The sequence below is a fragment of the Hyposmocoma kahamanoa genome, unplaced genomic scaffold (genome assembly GCF_003589595.1).
Source record: "Hyposmocoma kahamanoa isolate Upper Pololo Valley unplaced genomic scaffold, ASM358959v1 115, whole genome shotgun sequence".
Taxonomy (NCBI): domain Eukaryota; kingdom Metazoa; phylum Arthropoda; class Insecta; order Lepidoptera; family Cosmopterigidae; genus Hyposmocoma; species Hyposmocoma kahamanoa.
In genome coordinates, this window is record NW_020653389.1 from 52,519 (window position 1) to 74,367 (window position 21,849).

General features: G+C 35.3%; 4 protein-coding genes across 4 annotated transcripts in view; 1 reads left to right on the forward strand and 3 right to left on the reverse strand.

Annotated features, from left to right (window-relative positions):
* Positions 1–9,139, reverse strand: part of LOC113239727 — a 33,382-nt gene extending 24,243 nt beyond the window's left edge. Inside the window, exon 1 of the mRNA XM_026476820.1 lies at positions 8,984–9,139. The gene's annotated coding sequence lies outside the window, so the exon portion shown is untranslated. The remainder of the gene's footprint in view (positions 1–8,983) is intronic.
* On the reverse strand, positions 1,695–3,079 carry LOC113239726 (probable inactive tRNA-specific adenosine deaminase-like protein 3). Its single transcript, XM_026476819.1, has one exon. The coding sequence runs from the start codon at positions 2,813–2,815 to the stop codon at positions 1,745–1,747; it is 1,071 nt and encodes a 356-aa protein (XP_026332604.1). The 5' UTR covers positions 2,816–3,079; the 3' UTR covers positions 1,695–1,744.
* A 1,428-nt stretch (positions 9,140–10,567) lies between the features above and the next one.
* Positions 10,568–18,002, reverse strand: LOC113239728 (neuropeptide SIFamide-like). Its single transcript, XM_026476822.1, has 4 exons — positions 17,912–18,002; positions 12,426–12,518; positions 11,491–11,636; positions 10,568–10,740 (listed from the first exon to the last, which is right to left on the reverse strand). Exons 3-4 carry the CDS (start codon positions 11,609–11,611, stop codon positions 10,649–10,651), a joined length of 213 nt encoding a protein of 70 aa, XP_026332607.1. The 5' UTR covers positions 11,612–11,636; positions 12,426–12,518; positions 17,912–18,002; the 3' UTR covers positions 10,568–10,648.
* On the forward strand, positions 17,957–21,715 carry LOC113239729 (neuropeptide IMFamide-like). The gene is made up of 3 exons (XM_026476823.1): positions 17,957–18,068; positions 19,879–20,020; positions 21,484–21,715. The coding sequence occupies exons 2-3, from the start codon at positions 19,879–19,881 to the stop codon at positions 21,579–21,581; spliced, it is 240 nt and encodes a 79-aa protein (XP_026332608.1). The 5' UTR covers positions 17,957–18,068; the 3' UTR covers positions 21,582–21,715.
* Positions 21,716–21,849: the final 134 nt, after the last annotated feature.

Sequence of the window (21,849 nt, forward strand, 5' to 3'; positions counted from 1 at the left end):
GTACTGTCACCTTACTTATTTAGGTGTTCGAGCCTTCGGTTTGACCCACTTGAGATCACCCTTTTGAACATCAGCGCCATCTAATAGACTTTGTCTGCAATATTGCACAAATGTCAGGTTGACATATTAATATTGCACATTATGAATATTGCACACAAAGTCTACTAGATGGCGCTGATGTTCAAAAGGGTGATCTCAAGTTCGGCTAAACCTAAATATACGTTTTTTACCCTTCGGGGGAAAAGCGTTTCTATTTCTGCTGACAAGCAGTAATGGTCACATTACTGCGTTCCGGTTTGGAAGGGTAAGGGTGCTGGTGAAATTACATGGGACTTGTGAACTTATGTCTCAGGGTGACATAATAATAATAAGGGCACAGCGCCGTACGTTACTAAGTTTTTTCTAATATCAAGTGACGTGACGAACAAATCATGTGTCTGGTGGTAAGCGACACGCCTATCCATAACAGTTGCAGTGCCTCTCAGAGCCTTAAATCGCAGAGATCTGAGCGGCACTACCACTGTGTCCGTCACCCTGAAACATAAGTAGACAAGTCCTATGTGCTTTCACCAGCACCTTTATCCTTCAAAACCGGAACGCGGTAATGCTCACATTACTGTGGGGCGTACGTGGCGGCAGAAATATGTAAGGTGGCAGTACTTACCTGGACAAACTCTTTCACAAGGTGCTCTACTGCTACATAAACCTACTAGTACCTGACCAGGACCCCGATTCAGAACTCCTCGATATCTTAACCGAATCGTTCGATTGGATATCGTTCTCGAATCGAAGGGCGCTTTTCGAGCTTTTCAGAAAATTCGAGTTAAACGTTAAATTCGGATTCGGATACGATATCGTTATCCAACAACGTTTACGGAGGTAGTCGGCGAATATAGAGTATAAGGAAAATGAAATCCTTTTATATACATTTTTAAGACTTTAAAGGTCTAAAATATAGAAATGCATTAGTCTCGCATTAAAACAAATTAATAAATATGAACAAAATCCAGTTTTTATTTAAAATAATAAAAGATTTCCATATTAAATTCTTGCTTTGTAAACAACAGGACGTTCGGTAACTTTCATTCGATATCTGTGTTCTGAAGTCAAGAAGTACGAGTGATCGTACGGGTGTGACGTCATTGAGGTTCGGTTTCGAATACGACAATTTACGTTCTATTCGGTTATTGTGAATAAAAAAAAACCGACCCAAAAGTACGTGGAATTACGTCTATTTGCCAAGTTTTATTGAAATATCCCCTAGTTCGCCCCTATACAGGACTTGACACAGGAGATAATAAAAATCGGTTCTCACTACTCAAAGTATATTGAGAGACAAACGCCTTGAATTTTAGGATAGCAAAACCAACCACTAAAATAATTGCTCCTTAAGTAAAATTTAGGCGCTATTTATAAAAATGAATCTTCATGCGTGAACAGCCACCCTTAGAGATGGACGATTATCTTCAAAATGAAATGGGACCACTATGGAAGTACCCTTTTTCTAACAAAAAAAGAATCATGAAAATCGGTTCACAAATACCGCAGTTATCGCGTAAAATACATACAAAAAAAACATGCTGTCGAATTGAGAACCTCCTCCTTTTTTTAAGTCGGTTAAAAATGAAAAGAAATCGTACGATATCTAATCGAATCGGTCGACAACAAAGTCATCGTAAGGTTCTGAATCGACCTGCAGGAGTACTTGGAACATCTCTTACGCTACTAATTCGTATATAAAATATTATAAAAACCCCGTAAACACTTCAAAACGATGATTCAAAGACGGTACACTCTGCAATTTAACCTTAGAACACAACGCACCACAGAGCTCATTAGGAAACGTATAAAAAATCCGTTTTGCCCTCGCATGAACTAAAGCCATACTACACATAACACATGGCTCTTTTATCATATATATGTAATAACCAGTACATAAATACGGTCCATCTGAACTGTCACAATCACTTGCTTCGTCCTTGCTCATATAGTTTCTTGCACCAAAATTCTCTTCCGGGTAAATTTCTGTTAAATGTTGATGTAGTTTTTCATCAATCCCTTTCAAATTATATACTGTATTGTCTGATACATTCCATACACCTCCTTTCTGTGTTTTAGCAACATTGTCAATAGCTACCATAGCGGAATGTTGTATGGGATGATTTTCATTATTACACGATATTGCTACCACACTGTTAGATTTTACCAAGGGATCTATAACCAGAGTGATATTCATGTCTAAAAGATCAGTAATGTAACGGTTATGTTCCTGGATATACCATTTTGCACAAACAAATGCTATTTCCATGTATTTTTTGTGTATATTCATTTCGTTTACGGAGAAAAAATCATCACTAACTAATTTCTCATAATACATATTAGGGTGAAAGTTATAAGACCAAGCGAGCATGTTACACTGTTTTTTCACTTTAGGAGCGTACATTGGCACTTCAATTTCTCTAAAATATTCAAACACATCATACAAATTTTGTACGTTCACTTCTAAATATTGTTGTATAGATACACCATTCAGACAGTCTATGGGGCATAATATGACCTCTCTTTTCCGTACCCTTTTCAAATGACTCAATTCCTTAAGAGGCACTTTTTCGTTTAATGTCAAAATAATACGAGACAAGTCTTTGGGATTCTTTACATGACCTGCATAAACTTTTATCAGCGGTATTGGTTTAGTGAAATCATCCCCTAAGACAGCGTGGAGATTTTCCTTGGATTCTCTCATCTTGTTTATGTACGTGTCTATGGTTTTGATTATTGGTTCTTGTGTTTTCAATTTCTTAAGTGGAGGATCCATTTCTTTGTCTATTGGAGACTATAGGGCTATCAGTCAGCCGGTTCAGTTAACACTTCTTTGATATTTCTTCTATTTCTTTGAGGTTTTTATTATAGTGCGTCTCATTTGCATAAATTCACTTTAGACATGTCCTTGGTCAAAAATTGTGTTCACACAATACTGAGTCCACAGCAATTGCAATAAAGTTTTAAAGCGTTTAAAGTTGGTAGTTCATTGTGACTGGACGTCTTTTGCCAGCGATAAGGTCTATAAATTGGTATTTAAGATCCCAAACCTCAATAATAACAAAATACATTACAATCCGCTTTTGAAATACCAGCTGCCGATGATCCTCGTTGTTGTAATATTTCCTGACGATTTCTTCTCAGCGACCTTTCCACTGCAAAGAAATAACAACTCTATTGCATTAAAACACTTTTATATCACTCCACACATAACACACGTCACTTATGAAAAGTTCGGATCACAAATATAATAACACTATAATAATATAAATATTTATAAAGCATCTGATTTTCTTTCATATACCTTTCCCCATAACATATATCTCAAGTACACATAATCACATAGTTTTGAATAAAAAATTGCGGTGAATTTATAAAAAAAATAAATACTATAATAATATAGAACAATAATTTTAAGTGGTACAAGTGAATATATGTATAAATTATATTTATTTTTAAATTTTTATTGCATTGATATTCAATTATTTTTTATATAAATTACTCCACTAGTTTGTTATAATTATTAATACAAAAATCGAACACTCAGAAAAAAATTCTTCGATCCGACCGGATTGGAACCGACGTCTTCTAGCATACCGTGTCAGACGCTATACCAACTAAGCAACGGAACGAGCCAGCGGACCTCACGAATTTTTGTATGTGCTTGCGTCGTATCTTTGTATTTGGGTTTTCAACGACATATAAGCCGTAGCGACATCTATGAGGAATCTATGATATTTCGAAATATTTCGTCACCGAGTTCGAATCCGGCCGGATCGAAGGAATTTTTTCTGATTATAACAAACTAGCGGAGTAATTTACATAAAAAATAATTGAATATCAATGCAATAAAAATTTGAAAATAAATATAATTTATACATATTTATTCACTTGTACCACTTCAAATTATTGTTCGAAGATATAAATGACTAGGAAATGAAACTAATTTTCCAAATTTAAATGGCGTATATTTGTTACAACAACTGAGCTTATAGGTCAAGTTATCGAGTTGTCTAAATTCACTTAAATGTTTTTGTTATATATCGCTTTGTACTGGTTAGTAGTGACATCTAGTGAGAGATTTTAGAACTTTCTCGCCAGACAAGTGGAGAATTTTCACAAAAAAAATGAAAATCATGGTAGTAAATTATCATAATTTTCAATAAATAAATTTTGCAATTTAGAAAAGTTCGTTTACCAAATTGGTTCTATTGGGAATCTCCTCATTAATACTGGGCGTATGTGTATGCGTGCGTTGTTATTACTATTATTATTATTATAACATCGAAAAGGAATTGCCTCCAACTACATAGTGCCATCTTTTAAACCGACTTCAAAAAAAGGAGGAGGTTGTCAATTCGACTATATGTATAAATTTGATCACGTCTACGCATGTCGCAATGAGCTAAAGTGGCTTACGATTCGTCAGTGTCGTGATTTGAGAATACTTTCCACCCTTTGCTCTATCATTAATGATAAATGTGCACCTGGATATTTGAAATGTAAATTTCAATATTTGGGTGCATTCCATAATCGCCATCTTCGCTCAGACAGCGAATTGACTCTTTTAATTCCTTCTCACCGTACTGGTTTTCTTTCTAACTCATTTACTCTTCAGGCAATACGACTCTGGAACGCTCTACCGCCCCATATTCAAAAAGCGCCGAATAAGCCAGCTTTGAAGCAATTAGTCCGCGATTTCATATTGGAGTCTCAATCTACATCCCATTAGTCTCAAATTGTTATATATAAATATGTATATTAAATATATATGTGTATGTATTATATATTATGTATTTATTTGTATATAGGTTGCTTATTGAACTGCCTCCGTGGCCAAACGGTTACCATGCCGGACTGCCACGCAGAGGTCCCAGGTTCGATTCCCGGGCCGGGAGAAATAGTAGTATGGCCTACAATTATTTCTCTCGTGAGTTTGGGTGTAATTTGTGATTGTCGATGTGTGTGTCCATGGCACCCGCGATACAGGGTTTCCCTAGTGCGGGGCTATGTTGAGTGTGTGCGTTATTTATTATTTATTATTTATTATATAAGTATATAGTTAGTCATATAATATTATGTACTATATTTATATTGTGTTTAAACTATATATCATAATTATTTATAAACTTCTTGCTATCTCTTTTAATTATCATGTTATGCACCCCTGTTAATTATTTTGAGCCCAGCTCTCCGGTTGACTGGTAGGGAATGCCTAATGGCATTAAGTCGGCCATTTGTATCTGTTTTGTGTATCTTTGTATCTATTTTGTGTGCAATTATGTTTAAATAAATAAATGTTCTTTTTTTGTATTTAAGTTTTATATTTAGTGTATGCGCCACTGTTTATTCGGTCAGATTTATATTGCAAAAAACGTGCAGTACAACGCCGTGTGATCGGGGGGTCAGACCTTTGCGATTAATAGTCAAGTCACACTGAAAGAACAGCGGCCGGAGAAGCATTTTTGGTGCAAAGTATTACTTAGCATTTTGAATCTTATCGTCTAATAATAATCTCAGTACAGAGTACTAAAAAACCGACCTCGAAAGTCATTCCTCCTTTAGTTTACCACCCTTAGAGGTGAAATATTTTCTTCAAATTTAAATGGGACCACTCCTGAGGCACCATCTTTCTTCCCAACAAAAAAAGAATGATCAAAATCAGTTTACAAATGCCTGATTATCGCGTAACATACATACAATTTTTTTTAAATAAAAAAAACACAAACATACAGCCCTATATCTTTCTACATTAGTTTTGATTATAGTGACCCTCTCTACCGACCCTTAGGGTATACAAGAAGTGCAGTATAACCTGTGCGCGCACAGGAACCTTTCAAGTTCAAGTTCTGACCCCAGATCAGTCAGTGTACAGTGTTGTCACAGACCTCTGTCATTTGACTTCATCCTCGTTCTCGAGAGGCTAATACCCCGGGTGAGACGCCCCGGGGAACAAAAAGTCGAATTGCTTTTGAAGTTGGTTAAAGAAAAAGTTTTTAATTTATTTGAAGTGATAGAATGGTTAGTGCGCCACCGCGAGCAGCCGCGAGGCTGCGCGAGACTTAAGCCACTAGTCCAAAAAAGCACCATGCTAGCTCCTCTGCCTGCGCGCCTCTGCTCTTTCAGTGTAACTTGACTCTTAGGGTCGTATTCTAGAACTCTATTCAATGCTCAAGTCAGGATTGCACTGGCAACACAAGCACTGGAAATACGACCCTAATGGCAGGGACTTGAGTATGATATCAAGTGCTTTAAACCATCCTCAAATCCTAACTTGAGCATTGAGTAGAGTTCTAGAATACGACCCTTAAAGCTCTGAGTGACGCTGCAACCAGAAATGGGCAGTGGGTTAAAAATCAATTAAGGGTTTTAACCGGGTTTTTACCTAAAGTGCCCGGTTTTAATCCATTTCAGCCCAAAATCGTGGGCGAAAGGCGATTACGGAATTTGGTGTAATTCCATACTTATTTATTACAAATTTCGATGTAAAAAATATTTTTGTATGATTCGACTATTTTTTATCGATTTATCTCAAAGCGATTTTCAAGCGAAACGATTCAATAGAAAGGCAAATTGAATAGATCTAGATCAGAAACCAATAAACATTTAGTAATAATATCATTAAGTTGGAACAAAACCCGATTTACAACAAATAATTTGTGCCCTTGATTTTGAGCGTTAATGGTTTTTAACCCGGTGTCAACAAAGCACACGGAAAACCGAGAGGTTTGCCTATATCTGCATGAGAGTCATTAGAAATGCAATACGTAAAAACTGAAACTACAAACACCCGGCAATTTTTGTTTCGTCGTTTTCGCGACGCGGCGACGATTAAACGACAAAGATTTTGTTTTTCAAAATGTATATATATGTATATAACAATAGTTCATTTTCATTACCAAATAAACAAAAGAACTGAATGACTCCAGTGCGGTATCTTACCGATTCAACAGTCGCAATGAAAAAAAATTATAATGGCAACATAGCTTTATCAAATGAAATAAATATGTCAGTGTATTGTAGCCATCTCTACATACATTGGTGGGCCAAAGGTTTACATTATAGGCACTAGATGTAAAGATCACTTCCTGCTGGTTGTGAGTCTACAGGATTTAGTTGTGCTAAATAGAACCGAAAACGCATTATAATAAAGCAGAAATTACAATAGGTCCATTGTAAGCAATTTCAATATTAGGAACTGAAAAATCTGTTGTGCACCTGGAAGCACTTATGGTGCATTTTGCACAATCTGAAAAGTCTACAATGGTTCCTGCTTTGGTACCTGGTACCCACTATTCGCCCTTTTACCATAGGGGTAGACAAAGAACACAGATATGAATGAAAGTGAATGCTTCAGTATAATTTGTTTTTGTTTTTTTTACCAACACACAAATTGACACATCCGTAGAACAAAGGTCTATGTGCAAGGCTACTTATTCTCAGGACATAGTGCATTTCGTTCGTTCTTCTTCGCTGTGGGTGTCAGATTTTATAATTTCCGAAACTAAACAAGATATACATATATAAATTCTCAAGACACCTTTACATAGGCCTTAGTTCGAATAATGAAATTATTCTGTAATGTACTTATTCTCTTTTCGCAATATAATCACATCGGATTCTGTTCTTCGGATGAGTCGAAATGGTCTTTTAAGAGACCATAAGCAGATAATTTCATATATTTTGGCATGTTAGGCATACCCTGCCAATGTTGGGTCTTTAAATAGAAAACTATTCAGCTCAGTTAGTTGAACCTATCCATTTCGGCAAGCACAACTTCGAGAAGGAAGCCAACAGGAGAATTTGTTTGGGCTGAGTGGCATTTTACAAGCTTAGCCACATCTACTTTTTAACTAATGTGCTTTGAAGTCAAAGTCAAGTCAAATAATCTTCATTTCATAGGTAAGCAAATTACAGTTGAAATCATCATACTGATTAAACTCTACTGCTCTTTTGTAAGGCATATTCCCTTGAGAAGAATGGGCAAGAAACTCTAGGAGTTGCTCTTTGTAAATATACATTTAAATACATTTATCATTACAATATTTAATTTAAACATCTTTGATCGAGAATACCTCCTGAAAAAGCTAAATGGGTAAGTACCACAGGTTTTTATCATCCAAAGTTTTTGTTTTACAATAGTTTTAAACGTTGTAAATGGCAAATTTTGAATATAACTAAATCTACTAGTTGTGTCCCACGCAGCCGAGATTTAGCTACATTAACAACAGATCTCAGCTATAACTTCAAGGTCGCTCAGCGTGCAATGGAGTAAGCTATGCTTGGTGTTTCTCTGATGGACTGAATCCCTAACGAGGTCATAAATCAAAGAACTAAAGAGACCGACATAACTCGCAAAATCAGTAAGCTTAAGTGGCAGGCTGGGCATGTCCCAGTTGAATCCCAAAGTATAAAAATTAATACTAAATTAATACTAAGTATTTTAAAAAAATATAGCTTACGAACACTGTATTGAACATACAGTAAGTTTACCAACTGGGCACAGGTTTTTTTCTTCAGAGAATATAGGCTATAGATCACTATGTAAAGACTATAAAGAATTGTTTTATGTATGTAAGATGTATAGCCGAAATAATTTACAATCATCTGTGTACGATTAAAAATTATAGATTCATATAGGAATCGAATAATATATTACGACAACATTAACCCTCGAGAGCATGGTACCGTATAAAAAAACTATGATATCACCTATTTATCCAATTGTAAGTAATTATAATAGCTTTAAAAAGGAAATTCTTTAACTTTGGACAGACTTTACAAAGATCTTTTTAAAAATACTTATTTAATTAATTTCAAAGTAAGTTACATAAACTACATACGTGATATTGTTACGCGTTCATGGAAATACACAAATTTATGTATTTTATAGGTCTAATTTGGTATTCAAGAGTGAAATAAAGGATTAAAATCAAAATATTACCTTTGCGGTGCACGTCGAAATTAACGCCGGTTTTTCGTTTTAGTTCTTGGATTTTTTTAATGTAAATGCGATATCTCACTTTGTAGAAGTTAATGAGGCACTTACAATAAGAATTATTGTTGTAAATAGCGCGTTAATTACAATTCGATACACACGTAAATTACAAGATATAGCAGCCATTGGACAGATGTACGTTCTCATTTTCAATTTTCCGGTAAAATTCTATTTTTTTATTGGCCAACATGATATGCAGTAGCATATTAACCAATCATATTGCGTATACGTTCAAACTACTGTGAAATGGAGAATAGTTCTAAGAAACGTTACGTTTCACGCAGTTTGAGTTGTTTTAACGCGCTTGGAAAAATTTAACCGCTTATGACTAAATATATTTGAACAGAATTTAACCAAAAAAAAAAACTCATTTACACGTTCTCTATGTAAAAAGTATCAAGGTTTGAAATCCCACCACTAAGCACGGTTTTGATCTTAGAATCCTGGTCAAAGAAGTCTAATGCAAAAAATGTTAAGCACCTATTAACATATCTCATATTTTAGAGATATTTTTTGCATTTGGTTTTATTTGAAAACAATAGCTATTAAGATCCGAAAACAAAAAAAATTCTTTTTTACGTTTTTTTTATGTTGCTTACTTCGTTCTTAACAGTAACGTGTATAATATAAGTGCACATATAAATATAATACATAAAGATTGAGTTGAAAATTCTTTCAAAGCAAATTTCCTCTTGAAATCATTGATCCCATCGTCTACGACGTAAAATGTATGCACAAGTGAAACTTGTAATTGCAATTTAGCCCTCGTGTAAACAAAACATTAAGCTCGCGTTCAACTCGAATATAGTCCATTAGTGTTAATCCGAGTTTGTACCGCAAACCTCTCGCTCCCTGAAGCAATTAGTTGAGATAAGATGATATTGTTGGTGTAGGATTTTAGTAGATAGAGCCTTATGTAAGTTATTGGCTGTAGATGGTCTTTAGTGCATATGCAGGCGGCGTATTTTATATAAGCACACAACGCGCGTTACTAAGACGACCGTTTACGGGCACCCGTAAACATTTATTTCTGTGGATTACATATATATGCAGGGTGTAATCGAGTGTGCCCAATCGATTATTCCATAAATGTAAGAGATATCAAGAAGCTTCAAACTGATATCGATAGTACGTTACCTAATGAATAAGTCGATATCAATAACTTTTTTTTAAATAAATTTAATAATAACGCATACAGTCGCCTCTCTACGACTGTCGTATAAAATATATGGGAGCGTTTAATGTTGAAAATTTATATATTTTTAGTTTTATTTTTAAAAAGGTATTGATGGTGATTTATTCATTAGGTAACGTATTTTCGGTATCAGTTTAAAGCTTTTTGATATCTCCTTATGAAATAATCGCCTGGGCACACTGAACGATTACAATCTGTATATTTTACTATATAGTACACTTCAATTCCGTCTCGCGGCAAAATGTAAATTGAGGATAAGCAGATATTGTGCTAAATGTAATAAAAGGCAAAAAATTGTTAATAATATTTTTTTTATTTTAATGACTTAAAAGCTAGGTTACATGATTTATATGTAATCAATTGGTTATGATAAATTCTAGTAGAAGTTGGCGTCTAAAATAGTTGAAGATGGTATTTTATTTATTCTCTAGTGTCTGGTACCATGCTTGGCAAGTTTCTGTAGCGATTTCGCACACGGCCGATAATGCTCTGCTTGTAGAATCGTAGTCTGCAACAATAAAACAAAGATGTTATTTTTATTATTACAGTCCTAACAATATTTCGCACCTGTACTGTAATAATGTTACATCTGCAAAATTACAACTTTTCAGGAGCGTGGTTTGAATGAACGAATGAAATACTCTTTAAGTGAATGTATGAATGACATACCCTTTATTGCACATAAAATTACAGTGGCAACACTGTATGCTAATATACATATTATTAGCGTACAGTGTTGCCATTGTATGCTAATGCCTGTCCTGTCCTGTGTCGCTAGTATCCAGTTGATTCAAATAGCCTTCACCTGATCATCAGCCCACCTAGTGGGGTTTGCCCATGCTGTGTCTTCCGGTACGCGGTCACCACTCGAGAACTCTTCGGCCCAATCGGCCATCTGGGCCCTGATTTTAATTCAAATAGGAATCGAACCGATCGGATAGCCCATCCGCAATATTATACGCCTCGACTCGGAAAACACGTAGTTTCCGACCGGGAGAGGCAATCAAACAGTATGTTACCAGATGGTGACTTATGCGTGTATAAAATTTTATTACTACTACTACTATTACTAGTATTTAAGAATAAAAACGTTTTAGTTACCTTTAAACCTTTGACCTGGAAAGTTGTAATTTTTTCAGATGAAGCTTATTAGACCAATGGTGCGATTTTCAAAATAAAATAGGCTTTTTTTAAGTTGATTTAAGCTTCTTCTGTTATTATTGTAGAGATCAAAAATTACTTATGCAACTTGACTTACCCACAATTCCTCTTTTTCCAAATATGGATCCATTGAACGGAGTCTTCTTAAAACTGGCTTCGGTGTTTTTTATGAGGCAGATCACAGCTATAGAAATGCAGAAGAGTATGATGGCGCGCATGGCTGATGATAATTGATGATATTTTCTAGAAGAAAAATAACCAGTTAACTGCCATTTTTCGAGTCGTACCTTTGTCAATCAAAGGTATTTTTTTATTTGAGCAGCGCTTTGAATAGCAAAGATCTTATATCACTGCCACTGCGCCTGTCTCACCCTGAGACGTACTTTGCCAAGGCCAATGTGCCTGTAATTACATCAGCACCCTTACCCTTCAAAACCGGAACGCACATTAGTGCGTTCATTCAAGCATTAGCTTACATTATTGTTTGGCGGCAGAAATAGGTAAGGTGCCAGTACTTCCTTGGACGAACCTTTATTGCTACTTAATTTATTTGTTATAGATATTGTTTTGAAATTCCACAAAAACATGTTACTCGTTGACCTGTACGCATTTATGCGACAAGGCCATCGGTGTGTCTTGGGGACGGTCGAGGCCACCCTGTAAATTCGTTATTACTTGATATGCGTGATCAAGGAGTTGAATGTTATTAATGAATGCGCAATATAAATAGTTACTCTGTTATTGAGTAAAATGTCAGGGAAATTACACATGATCTACAACGAAGGCATTGTTCACGCGTACTACATGTAGAGACGTCGTTTACATTATAATTTTAACACATAGGTACTTTCATAAATCGCACCTTTGGTTTAATAAGGTCACATCTGCAAACTGATCATTTTGCAGAACAAACAAATTAGTCGATTACTTTTTTTTCGTTTTTAATTTATGATCACATGTGTTTTAATTATACCAAGAGTACGAAATGTCCAAATTCAAAACGAAAGAAAGTTTATAAAGTTAATTACTAACCTTACTTAATCTCTTTGGTTTCGGTCCTAACAACCAAAGACTTCCAGGCGTCTGATGCATGTAAGAGTTCTTCTTCCCCTTTTATACAAGGTCCTGTTATTGCAAGATGAAAGCTTCTTAACCAGATTATTCAAATGCAATCTGAGGCAAACTCCATTCGGTTACTATCTCTTATAGTTAATGATGTTATAGCGACAAGATGAAACGCAGTGTTATTGGGTTAAAGGCAAAATGGTAACATTTCTATGAGATGATGGAGATGGAGATGCTTCTTGCTAGTAGCCTATAATTATCATACGTCAAAAGTCATAAAAATAAGGTGTAGGTATGTTGTCCTTATTTTTAGCCGACTTGAAAAAGAAGAAGGTTCTCAATTCGATATATTTTTTGTGTGTATGTGTCGAGATTACTATTTAAAAAAACAATCATCAAAATCGATTTACAAATGCCGGATTTGTAAATCGATTTTGATGATTGTTTTTTTTTGTCCAATTTAAATTTGAAGATAATATTCCACCTAGAGGTGGTAAACTAGAGCATGAATCCGGTTTAGAGCACTTTCCGGTAACCGATTTCAACAAAACTTGGCAAATAGATGTTATTCCACGAACTTTTGAGGTCGGTTTTTTTGTAGAAAAGTTATTTCTTTTTAATGTGTCAATTGTAAATATAATTTAGGTATTTGAAAATGAGAATGTGGACAATTGTAATTAGCGGTGGTTACCTAAAATATTAATTGTAAATCATTATTTATAGCTGTTGTTATTCCCAATAAAATAAAATATAAAATAAAGTAATACATGTAAATATGCGGAATTTCATCACCCTCCTGTTTCATCAGCATCTTTAAACGTCTCTCTAGAAATGTTACCATTTTGCAGATGTGTCCTTGTTAAACCGAGTGTGCGATGTACATATACGTACTTACAAAATAAATAAGTAGCATTTTTAGCGCCCAAATGTCGTTCGGAATTATGTATAGGCAAAAGCATTTAAGTAGTAAGTTTATGACCCTGTTGTGATGTGACAGACAACGCTACAAACGGCACGTGAAGCCTATCAAGTCGTATTAGGTGGCATTTCTACTATTGATGCGGAATAATGCCTAAGTATTGGCTGATTGCCGCCCGACACAAGGCCCGGTACTTTTCTTTTTTACTTATAATTTACAGTTGCGTAGGTTCCTCGCACTGGCTAAATTTGTCACCAATATTACTCGCGGTAAAATTGAGTATAACCTTATTCCGGCCATTTTCACATTCGGTGTTCTCGTCCTAATTGCCGTAGCCATTGTTTTTTCATGCTTACATCCAATAATATTGCAATATGAACTTTAAGCTAAATTATCAATATGTGTAAATGGCATTGAAATAGACAAAGTAGTTTAATAAGACACAAATATTTTATGGAAATTACGGTAATATGTTACGGTAATTACAAAAATCAAACATTTTTATAAAATCATAAAAACAAAAATTATAAAGAACAACTAACTACACACAAAATAAATATAAATAGCTTTGATTTTGGGTTTCTACACTTTGTAATGAATTACACCGATATAAAATTTTTTCTTGTTTTTTTTTAAACATTTAAAGATTTTTATCGGCACAAATAAAAAACAATGGTTACGGTAATTAGTCTGAGAACGCCGAAATGGCTACGGTAATTAGGCTGAGAACACTGAACGTGAGAATGGCCGATTCACTACAGCGTTTGCTGAGGCTGTTTGTGCCGAACGAATGAGTATATCCGCGCACGACGCACCGTTCTCGAGGCAGCACCACATTCTGATTTGTTGAGTGAATGTAAGAAAGTGTTTGAACCAAGTGATGCCCGTTATTTAAATTCTGTCAAATGTATTGTTTAATTTTTTTAATAGTGTTTCTGTGTTTGAAGCGACTTAGATTTTTTATCTGCTATGTTACAAATGTTAAATAAATAAAGTTTCACCTGACGCATGTACGGACCTGAGAGTTTCATGTCTTTTTTTTAATTAAAAAAGACATGAAACATGTCCGAGAAGTTAAATATACACAACAGGCATAGTATTAAGTGTGATAACTTCATACAAACGTAGTAGCGCGGTTTGTATGTGTGCACACCCGCCGCGCGGCTTGTAGGTATAGATGCACACATTGCTATAATCTCTTGGTGACCTCACGTAGCATACCGCGGGTTGTCGCACATGCCATTCAATATAGAATTGAAGCATTCGTTTTGAACAAAAAATGTAAGTGCCTTTAGCCTCGATTACTATCAGAACCACTGTCGCCAAAATTCACATATTCAGAATTTGAAACACTATGAAATCTTATAGAGCTAGCACAACAGGGCGCGAGTAGCGTGAGAGTGACATAAACGAGAGATACTACTACTTTCGGATGGAGGTATCGCAGTTTATGTCGCTCTGCTACCCAGTGGTGTAGCGTGGGGGTGCAGAGGAGGCCATGTACAGCAATGGAGGCGGCGGCGGGCGCGGCCTAGCCCTAACTACAACCAGAGAACAAAAAGTAACAAAAATGAACACTCTCCGCCCCTTCCTAGATTTAGATACCGTACCACGCCTCGCACATTGACTGAACGACAACAAGGCTGTCGGCAAGCCGTTTTCGCGCCAAGACGGCTTTGATATTTGATTACAGCTTTCATTTATTCATTACGCAACTTGTACGTTACTATTTATAATGGTCGTGAATTGTGCTGTGTACGGGTGTTTATCATCATCTAAACGGGTTAAAGACAGGAGTTTCTTTCGTTTTCCGAAAGATGACAGATTTATTATATCAATATAATGAGACGCCATAACTTCGTGAGCTAGTAGACAAAGATTCTCGAATTTTCAATTTGTATTGCCGATCAAAATACTAGGTCGTGATTATATCTAATTATTAACAAAGGTAATGATAACCTTGGACACACAATTTCAAATACCTTGGTTACTTTATTTAATAGTACCTGTCCAAAATACAACATTTTAAGTGATTTTTATATATTTAAAAAATCAATATTATTCTAGTTATTGAATTAATAAAAAATATAATATTATATCGATATAAATACCTAACGAACATGTGTAATTATTAGGATTCTATTAATAAAATTTTTTTGAGTTACCGCTATGACCACGTAAGTGTAACCCTGTCACTTCACGCACACATTTGCGCGTGTGCAGATAGCGCCTTGCTGTATGAGTAGTAGTAGGCAAATTATCTTTCAACCGTTGTATGGAGTGTCCGGGGTGTGCTACAACACAAAGATGGCGACGGTAGGCGAAGTTAAAAACAGAATCGATACAAGTCTGCCCGTACGAACTACTTTTGTAATCATGAAAATAGAGGGGGCAGCAAATTTAAGGTTGCCCCGGGCACAGAAATCAACGCTACGCCCGAAGTTGTTGCATGATGTTAGTAACATAGTCCTGAGGTTATTGGTTATTGCATGGAAATGGAATGTTTTCTGACAGACTCAAGCCGATTCGACGTCAATCAGTGTGATGATTCCTTTGATTATATGCGCAGTATGTAGCGTTGTTATAATGTAGTGCAATAATTAAGGTGTGATGTCGAGCCATGACCATTAGATATCGTAAGGGATATTTTTACATAAACTGCATTTTTTTATTGCAAATGATATTTTGAATTACAACGGACAAGGCTGCGTCGACATTTCCCGCCAAAATTACATTAAATAGAAATTATAATAAAACGAACGAACTTTTAGCTCAACTGTTTTTTTATTTATTTTAGTGTAACCGACAGAGATTCGCTCTGGACCTTTTGGAGGGAAAAGCGTCGTTTTTATTTTGTCTTTCAATTTTTTTGTGAATTCTAGTTTAAAGTGGAATAGGATAGTGCTATTGTGCCTTAATCGAAGATTAAAACGCGAAATTATACGAATCTCCAACTAAAATACCCGTATGGGCCCGTTTTAAGGAATCCCGAGTCAATCCAAGCACGCCGGCTCAAATTGCCTATCCTCTTTGTGGCGGCCATATTTACAGAAAAACTTATTTTTATGTTTTCGGCTGAAGGACTTTGTTTCCATGGCCAGAAATAAATTAATAATAATGTAACCGACAGAATCAATATTAAAAAAAATCTTGACGTAAGCGACCCCATCTTGTTATAGCAACCGACATAGGACATCACAATTTGATCGTTTATTATAAACAATTGTTGCATATTTTTAGTCGCAAGTGTTATCCTTATAAACGTTTCAAAGCCTCAAAAATCTTTAGATCTTTAGAGATAGCAAAACTATTGTAAACACCAAAAACGGCTTAACATACATTGCTTTAAAAAAATGTAGATGTTACACAATCGGTTACGAAATTCAGTTATATTTAAAATGCTAACAACCTCGCAGAGGTTTAAATTACTAACATCACAAACAATAATTTTTATTCCACGACTTTTTTCAAAATATAATAAACATTTAAGTTTTTGTCACTTATTAGATCTTCTTTAATTCGTATTAATATTTTTCGTAAGCAGTAGAGCTCCTTGTAAAAGAGTTCGTCCAGGGAAGTACTGCCACTTGAGTATTTCTGCCGCCAAGCAGTAATGTTAGCATTACTGTGTTCCGGTTTTGAAGGGTGAAATTACAGGCACATGGGACTTGTCGACTTGTCTCAGAGTGACGGGCGCAGTGGCAGTGCCCCTCAGATCTTTGCGATTTGAAGCTCTGAGTGGCACTGCAATCGTTATGGACAGGCGTGTAGCTTACCATCAGGCGATGCGACTTGTTCGTCCCGTTACTTGATATTATTTAAAAAATCAATAATTCATCTAGTAACTCTATCTGCAATATTAGTTGATAGAGTTGCAAAAACTGGAGAGGATGTGGGTTACATTTTTCTGTATCTAATGGAGAACGTTTTTGACGTAACACCACTTACGCCATTTTCCATGAGGAATTTTGTTAGAATAAGTTCAAACGCGTAAATATCCTCCGCGACGACTCCCACCCACATTTTATCTATATTTTTGTATGAATGTAAAATCTAATGAATTATTTAAGTCATGATAGCATAGTTGTTGTTTATGATGTTAGTAACATAGTCCTGTGAGGATGTTAGTATTTAAAAAATAACCCTGTATCTATATTAAAATTTAATTAGTACCACATTTATATCGCACCCCTCATGGAAGAATGGCATAAGTGGAATTACGTCAAACTTGTTTATTGCTCTTGTTAATTGGAGATTAGATACAGAAAAATATAACCCACACCCTCTCCAATTGTAGAGGATGTGGGTTATATTTTTGTGTATCTAATGGAGCAATAAACATATTTGACGTAATTCCACTTATGCCATTCTTTCGCGTAGAAAAATTTGAAAAAACTCCTGTAATATTTGTATCTAAGTCGGCAGTAATAGCTCGATATTATCAACGTCCATATAACCATGTAACTAGGCAGATACGCAAAAGCTTTAACGCAAGATTAATGTCATTTGGCGTCAATCTTATGCACTAACGAACTTTATAATCCCGAGGGTCTGCGGTCAGTGTCCAATAATCCAATAATTGCTTGGCCAGCGTCCCGATTTTCCCAGTATAAATTGCCGGGAACACAGCTTCTTGTATCAGTTGAGAACGTGCAGTTATTGAGGCTCAAGAAGATTACAGTCTGAAAAAGGTAAGCTTTAAATTTAAAAAGCTTTAAACGTCTTAAAACTTTCTGAAAATTAATGAAATTTGAAATTATATGGGCTTATCGAGTTCTTAGGTTTTCGCGATTGTTACACATAGGAAATAAACTACTTTTCGGATTTAAATCGCGTACATTTGTTTTTTCAAACAAACCAACGTTTCGGGCAATTTAAAGGTCCCATGGTCACGGTTGACTGCCCATGTCTAATCAACAAATGAAAAAGTAAATATTATCGGATGTAAAAAGAAGGCAGGATCTGTAAAGGGCTGGAATTACACCACCATAGATAATATTACAAGTGCGACTAACATTTGTTATTAAAGTAACAAAAGAAGGCATTTTTCTAAGCGTTTCGAGGTTTTGGGCGAGATAATTGTCACGACATTGCCCATTTTGTTGAACTTCGCGAACTGTTGGCACATGTACTACACAAACTAAGCATTTCTATTGTATTTATTGTTCTATAGTACGCTCTGAGTTCAAAAAATTACATTAGATAGTAGAAGTGGTTATTGTTGTGGATAGTGTTAACGATTTCATAGATCTGAACAAATAGTCTCACTTCCTATGTGTAACGGTCGTGAAAACCAAAGAACTTATAAGATGTGTGATTTTATCATATATCTCCCCGCACAGGTGCCAATCCTTTATTGTACTTCTGGGGCATGTTGGGCGCTATGGGCAGAGTTTTACTCCGATTGTCAAATCCTTTCATCATGATGGCAATTATTTATTATTGTGTAGGTGTGTCTTCGATATATTAAGAAGAAGAAGCATTCAACAGCAATCTTATGGTGATTAATGGTGCTGACAGTTTCACTGTTAATATTTGGCACCCAACGTGGGACTGGTTTGTTTTTAAATAGAATCAGAAGCCTCGATGTCTTTTCTAAAAACTGTTAACTCCGTCAGTCTTTTGAAGTCACATCGTGACATTGAATGTCATCATGTACTATTATAATGTACAAAAAGGGTTTTATCCCATTTCACAAGTCTTTAAGGACGACGTGAATTTTGTAGAACTCGCTAATAGAATACACCAATTTGAAAACGAATTTGTTAAAATTAGTTTTAGTCTCTGTATGATAGGAGTTAAATCAGTTAATCAAGAGGTGTACGAAACGAGTCTACCCGCCATCGAGTATATAACCAGAAATAGAGACGAAATGTCATTTAATTTGTATGAAAACTTTTCTGCCAAATCATTACGATGACAACTGCGCTCCGATTGGTCAGCCCGAATTCGAAACAATTGACGGGTGTTGTCAATTGCTTCACGTCTTATTTCCCTTTTTTTGCTTTTCCTATCGGTTAAATGTGATTTCGTCTGTTTTGTAATTATATGTTTTGCTATTTTTCCCATACCACCGACTAGAACACCCTCATATTGTTAGAGATATTATCTTTATTACAATAAATACAGAACATTTTTGCAATATATGGAGACGTATACACAGATCAGTTGTTGACGCTATTTTATTTCAGCTTTCTAATTTGTGATACTTATCAGTGCAAAAGAAGGTTGACATTTAAAAGTGACATAAGGCCCATTTCCCTGATGAATTGCCAGGGATGGGTAATGGCCCTTATTTTGTCTTTGTTTCTGGTTATATAGGTATTTGATGCTTCCCCGCACAACTTAGGTATCATCCCTTTCCAGTACGTCAATCGAACCTGGGCAACTATCAGCGACTAACCTAATCCTTTCACCACGATGGCAACCATTATAGTACAAGTCACCGATATGGTGAGAGGTTATTCATTGTACATATTTAATTATGATTTAACTTTCCAGATGGCAGTAGATATGATCCGGATCACAATAGGCGTTGTCTGCGTGGTAGCAGTGATATTGTCTCTGGTAGAACTCAGCGAGGCCAATTATAAGAACGCACCAATGAATGGAATCATGTTTGGGAAGAGGGGACCTTCTTCTGGTGAGGCGTTATCCAGTGTATCAGCGTAACCATAATAGAATAAGGACAAGTATGGTAGCACACATATTTGCATAATCTGGTGATGCATGAGTGTTGCATAACACTGGTCATCCCAACGCGTCTTTCATTATTATGAGAATGTGTGCGTACACGGCGGACGGCGGTTGCGCACACATACAAGCCTCGTTGTTATTTTGTGCGGAGTTATCCCTTCTTGTTTTATTCTACTATGATATAATGGTCATTTTTTTAAATGAAAAAATCTTCAATCCCTTCATTTTGTTCAATTGAAAGGACTTTGGAAAAGAAATCTGTGTGATAATTTCTCCTACAATATTTCTTATTAACAATGAATTGATCATTTAGGTAAGTATTTAGCTCAATCATAGACAGGGTATTGTTTTTAAATGTCGGGTCCCTTGATGGGTGCCAACCATCCCTTTTTCTACACATTTATTCTATGATCTATGATTAAAGTTGAAAGTTGATTTACAAACAGCAACTTCTAAAGTGAAGAAACCTTTTAAAACCGACTTCAAAAAAGGAGGAGGTTCTCAATTCGACTGTATGTTCTGTTTTTTTTTGTATGTATGTTACGCGATAACTACGGTGTTTGTGAGCCGATTTTCATGATTTGTTGGAAAGGGGGTACTTCTATAGTGGTCCCATTTCATTTTGAAGAAAATCATCCACCTTTAAGGGTGGCTGTTCACACATGAAGATTCATTTTTAAAAATAGCGCCTAATTTTAATTTAGGAGCATTTATTTTAATGGTTGATTTTGCTATTTCTCCAATTCAAGGTTCTCTCAATATACTTTGATTAGTGAGAACCGATTATTATTATCTACAGTGTCAAGTCCTGTATAGTGGCGAACTAGGGGATATTTCAATAGACGTAATTCCACGTACTTTTGAGGTCGGTTTTTTTAGTACTCTGTACTGAGTTTATTTTCATTCATTCTTTTCAGAGGAATCTGCCCTAAATATGAGAAAATAGTGTATAATGACGATTTCAAGTAGTAATTTGCTTGCCAAGGAAACGACTATATAGGTATATAGTCGTTTCCTTGGTATAAGAAAATGCACACAAATTAATGAAACAAATTATGCACATGTGAAATGGTATAACTCTCATACATAACTACGCACAAATCTATTAACTAATTACGTTCGTTCATTTTCATTCGGTCATAAGGACTCTCTTGTGATAAGTTATAGTAAAGTTAGTTACACTGATTTCCAAGATACAGGCATGTGCCTAGTTTGGATGATCAGAGTTTGAACAAATCACTTTGTACAACTAGTATTTAATTACCATTTATCTCAATTTTGTGATACAATCTTTTTTGGGAATAAATTATTATTATTATTATTATTATTATTACTATTATTATATATAGTTAGTTACACCAAAGTAAAAAAATAGATTATTAGAATTTTTAAATATAATTAAGTATTTAGTTTCAGAATACGAAAACAGAGGGAAAACTTTTACAGCCTTCTGCGAGATCGCCACAGAAGCTTGTCAAGCATGGTTCCCGTCTCAAGAAAATAAGTGAATTGATGAAAACAAACGATGACAAAATAATTGCTCGTCTATGGAAATGGAAACTTCTCGAACGATATCATTTGGTTAAGCTAAAAGCAATTAATAAAGCTTTCGGCTTTTAGAATTTTCTACTAAGATTGAATTTCAAAGGCTGGAGTAGAAATATTAGATTGCTAATTAATTAAATGCGTTACTTCAGCTACTTGTTCTTTTATTTCTAAGATTTTTTTACAAAGTATAACGTCAAAAAATTAAATCATGTAAAAAGTGTGACCAGA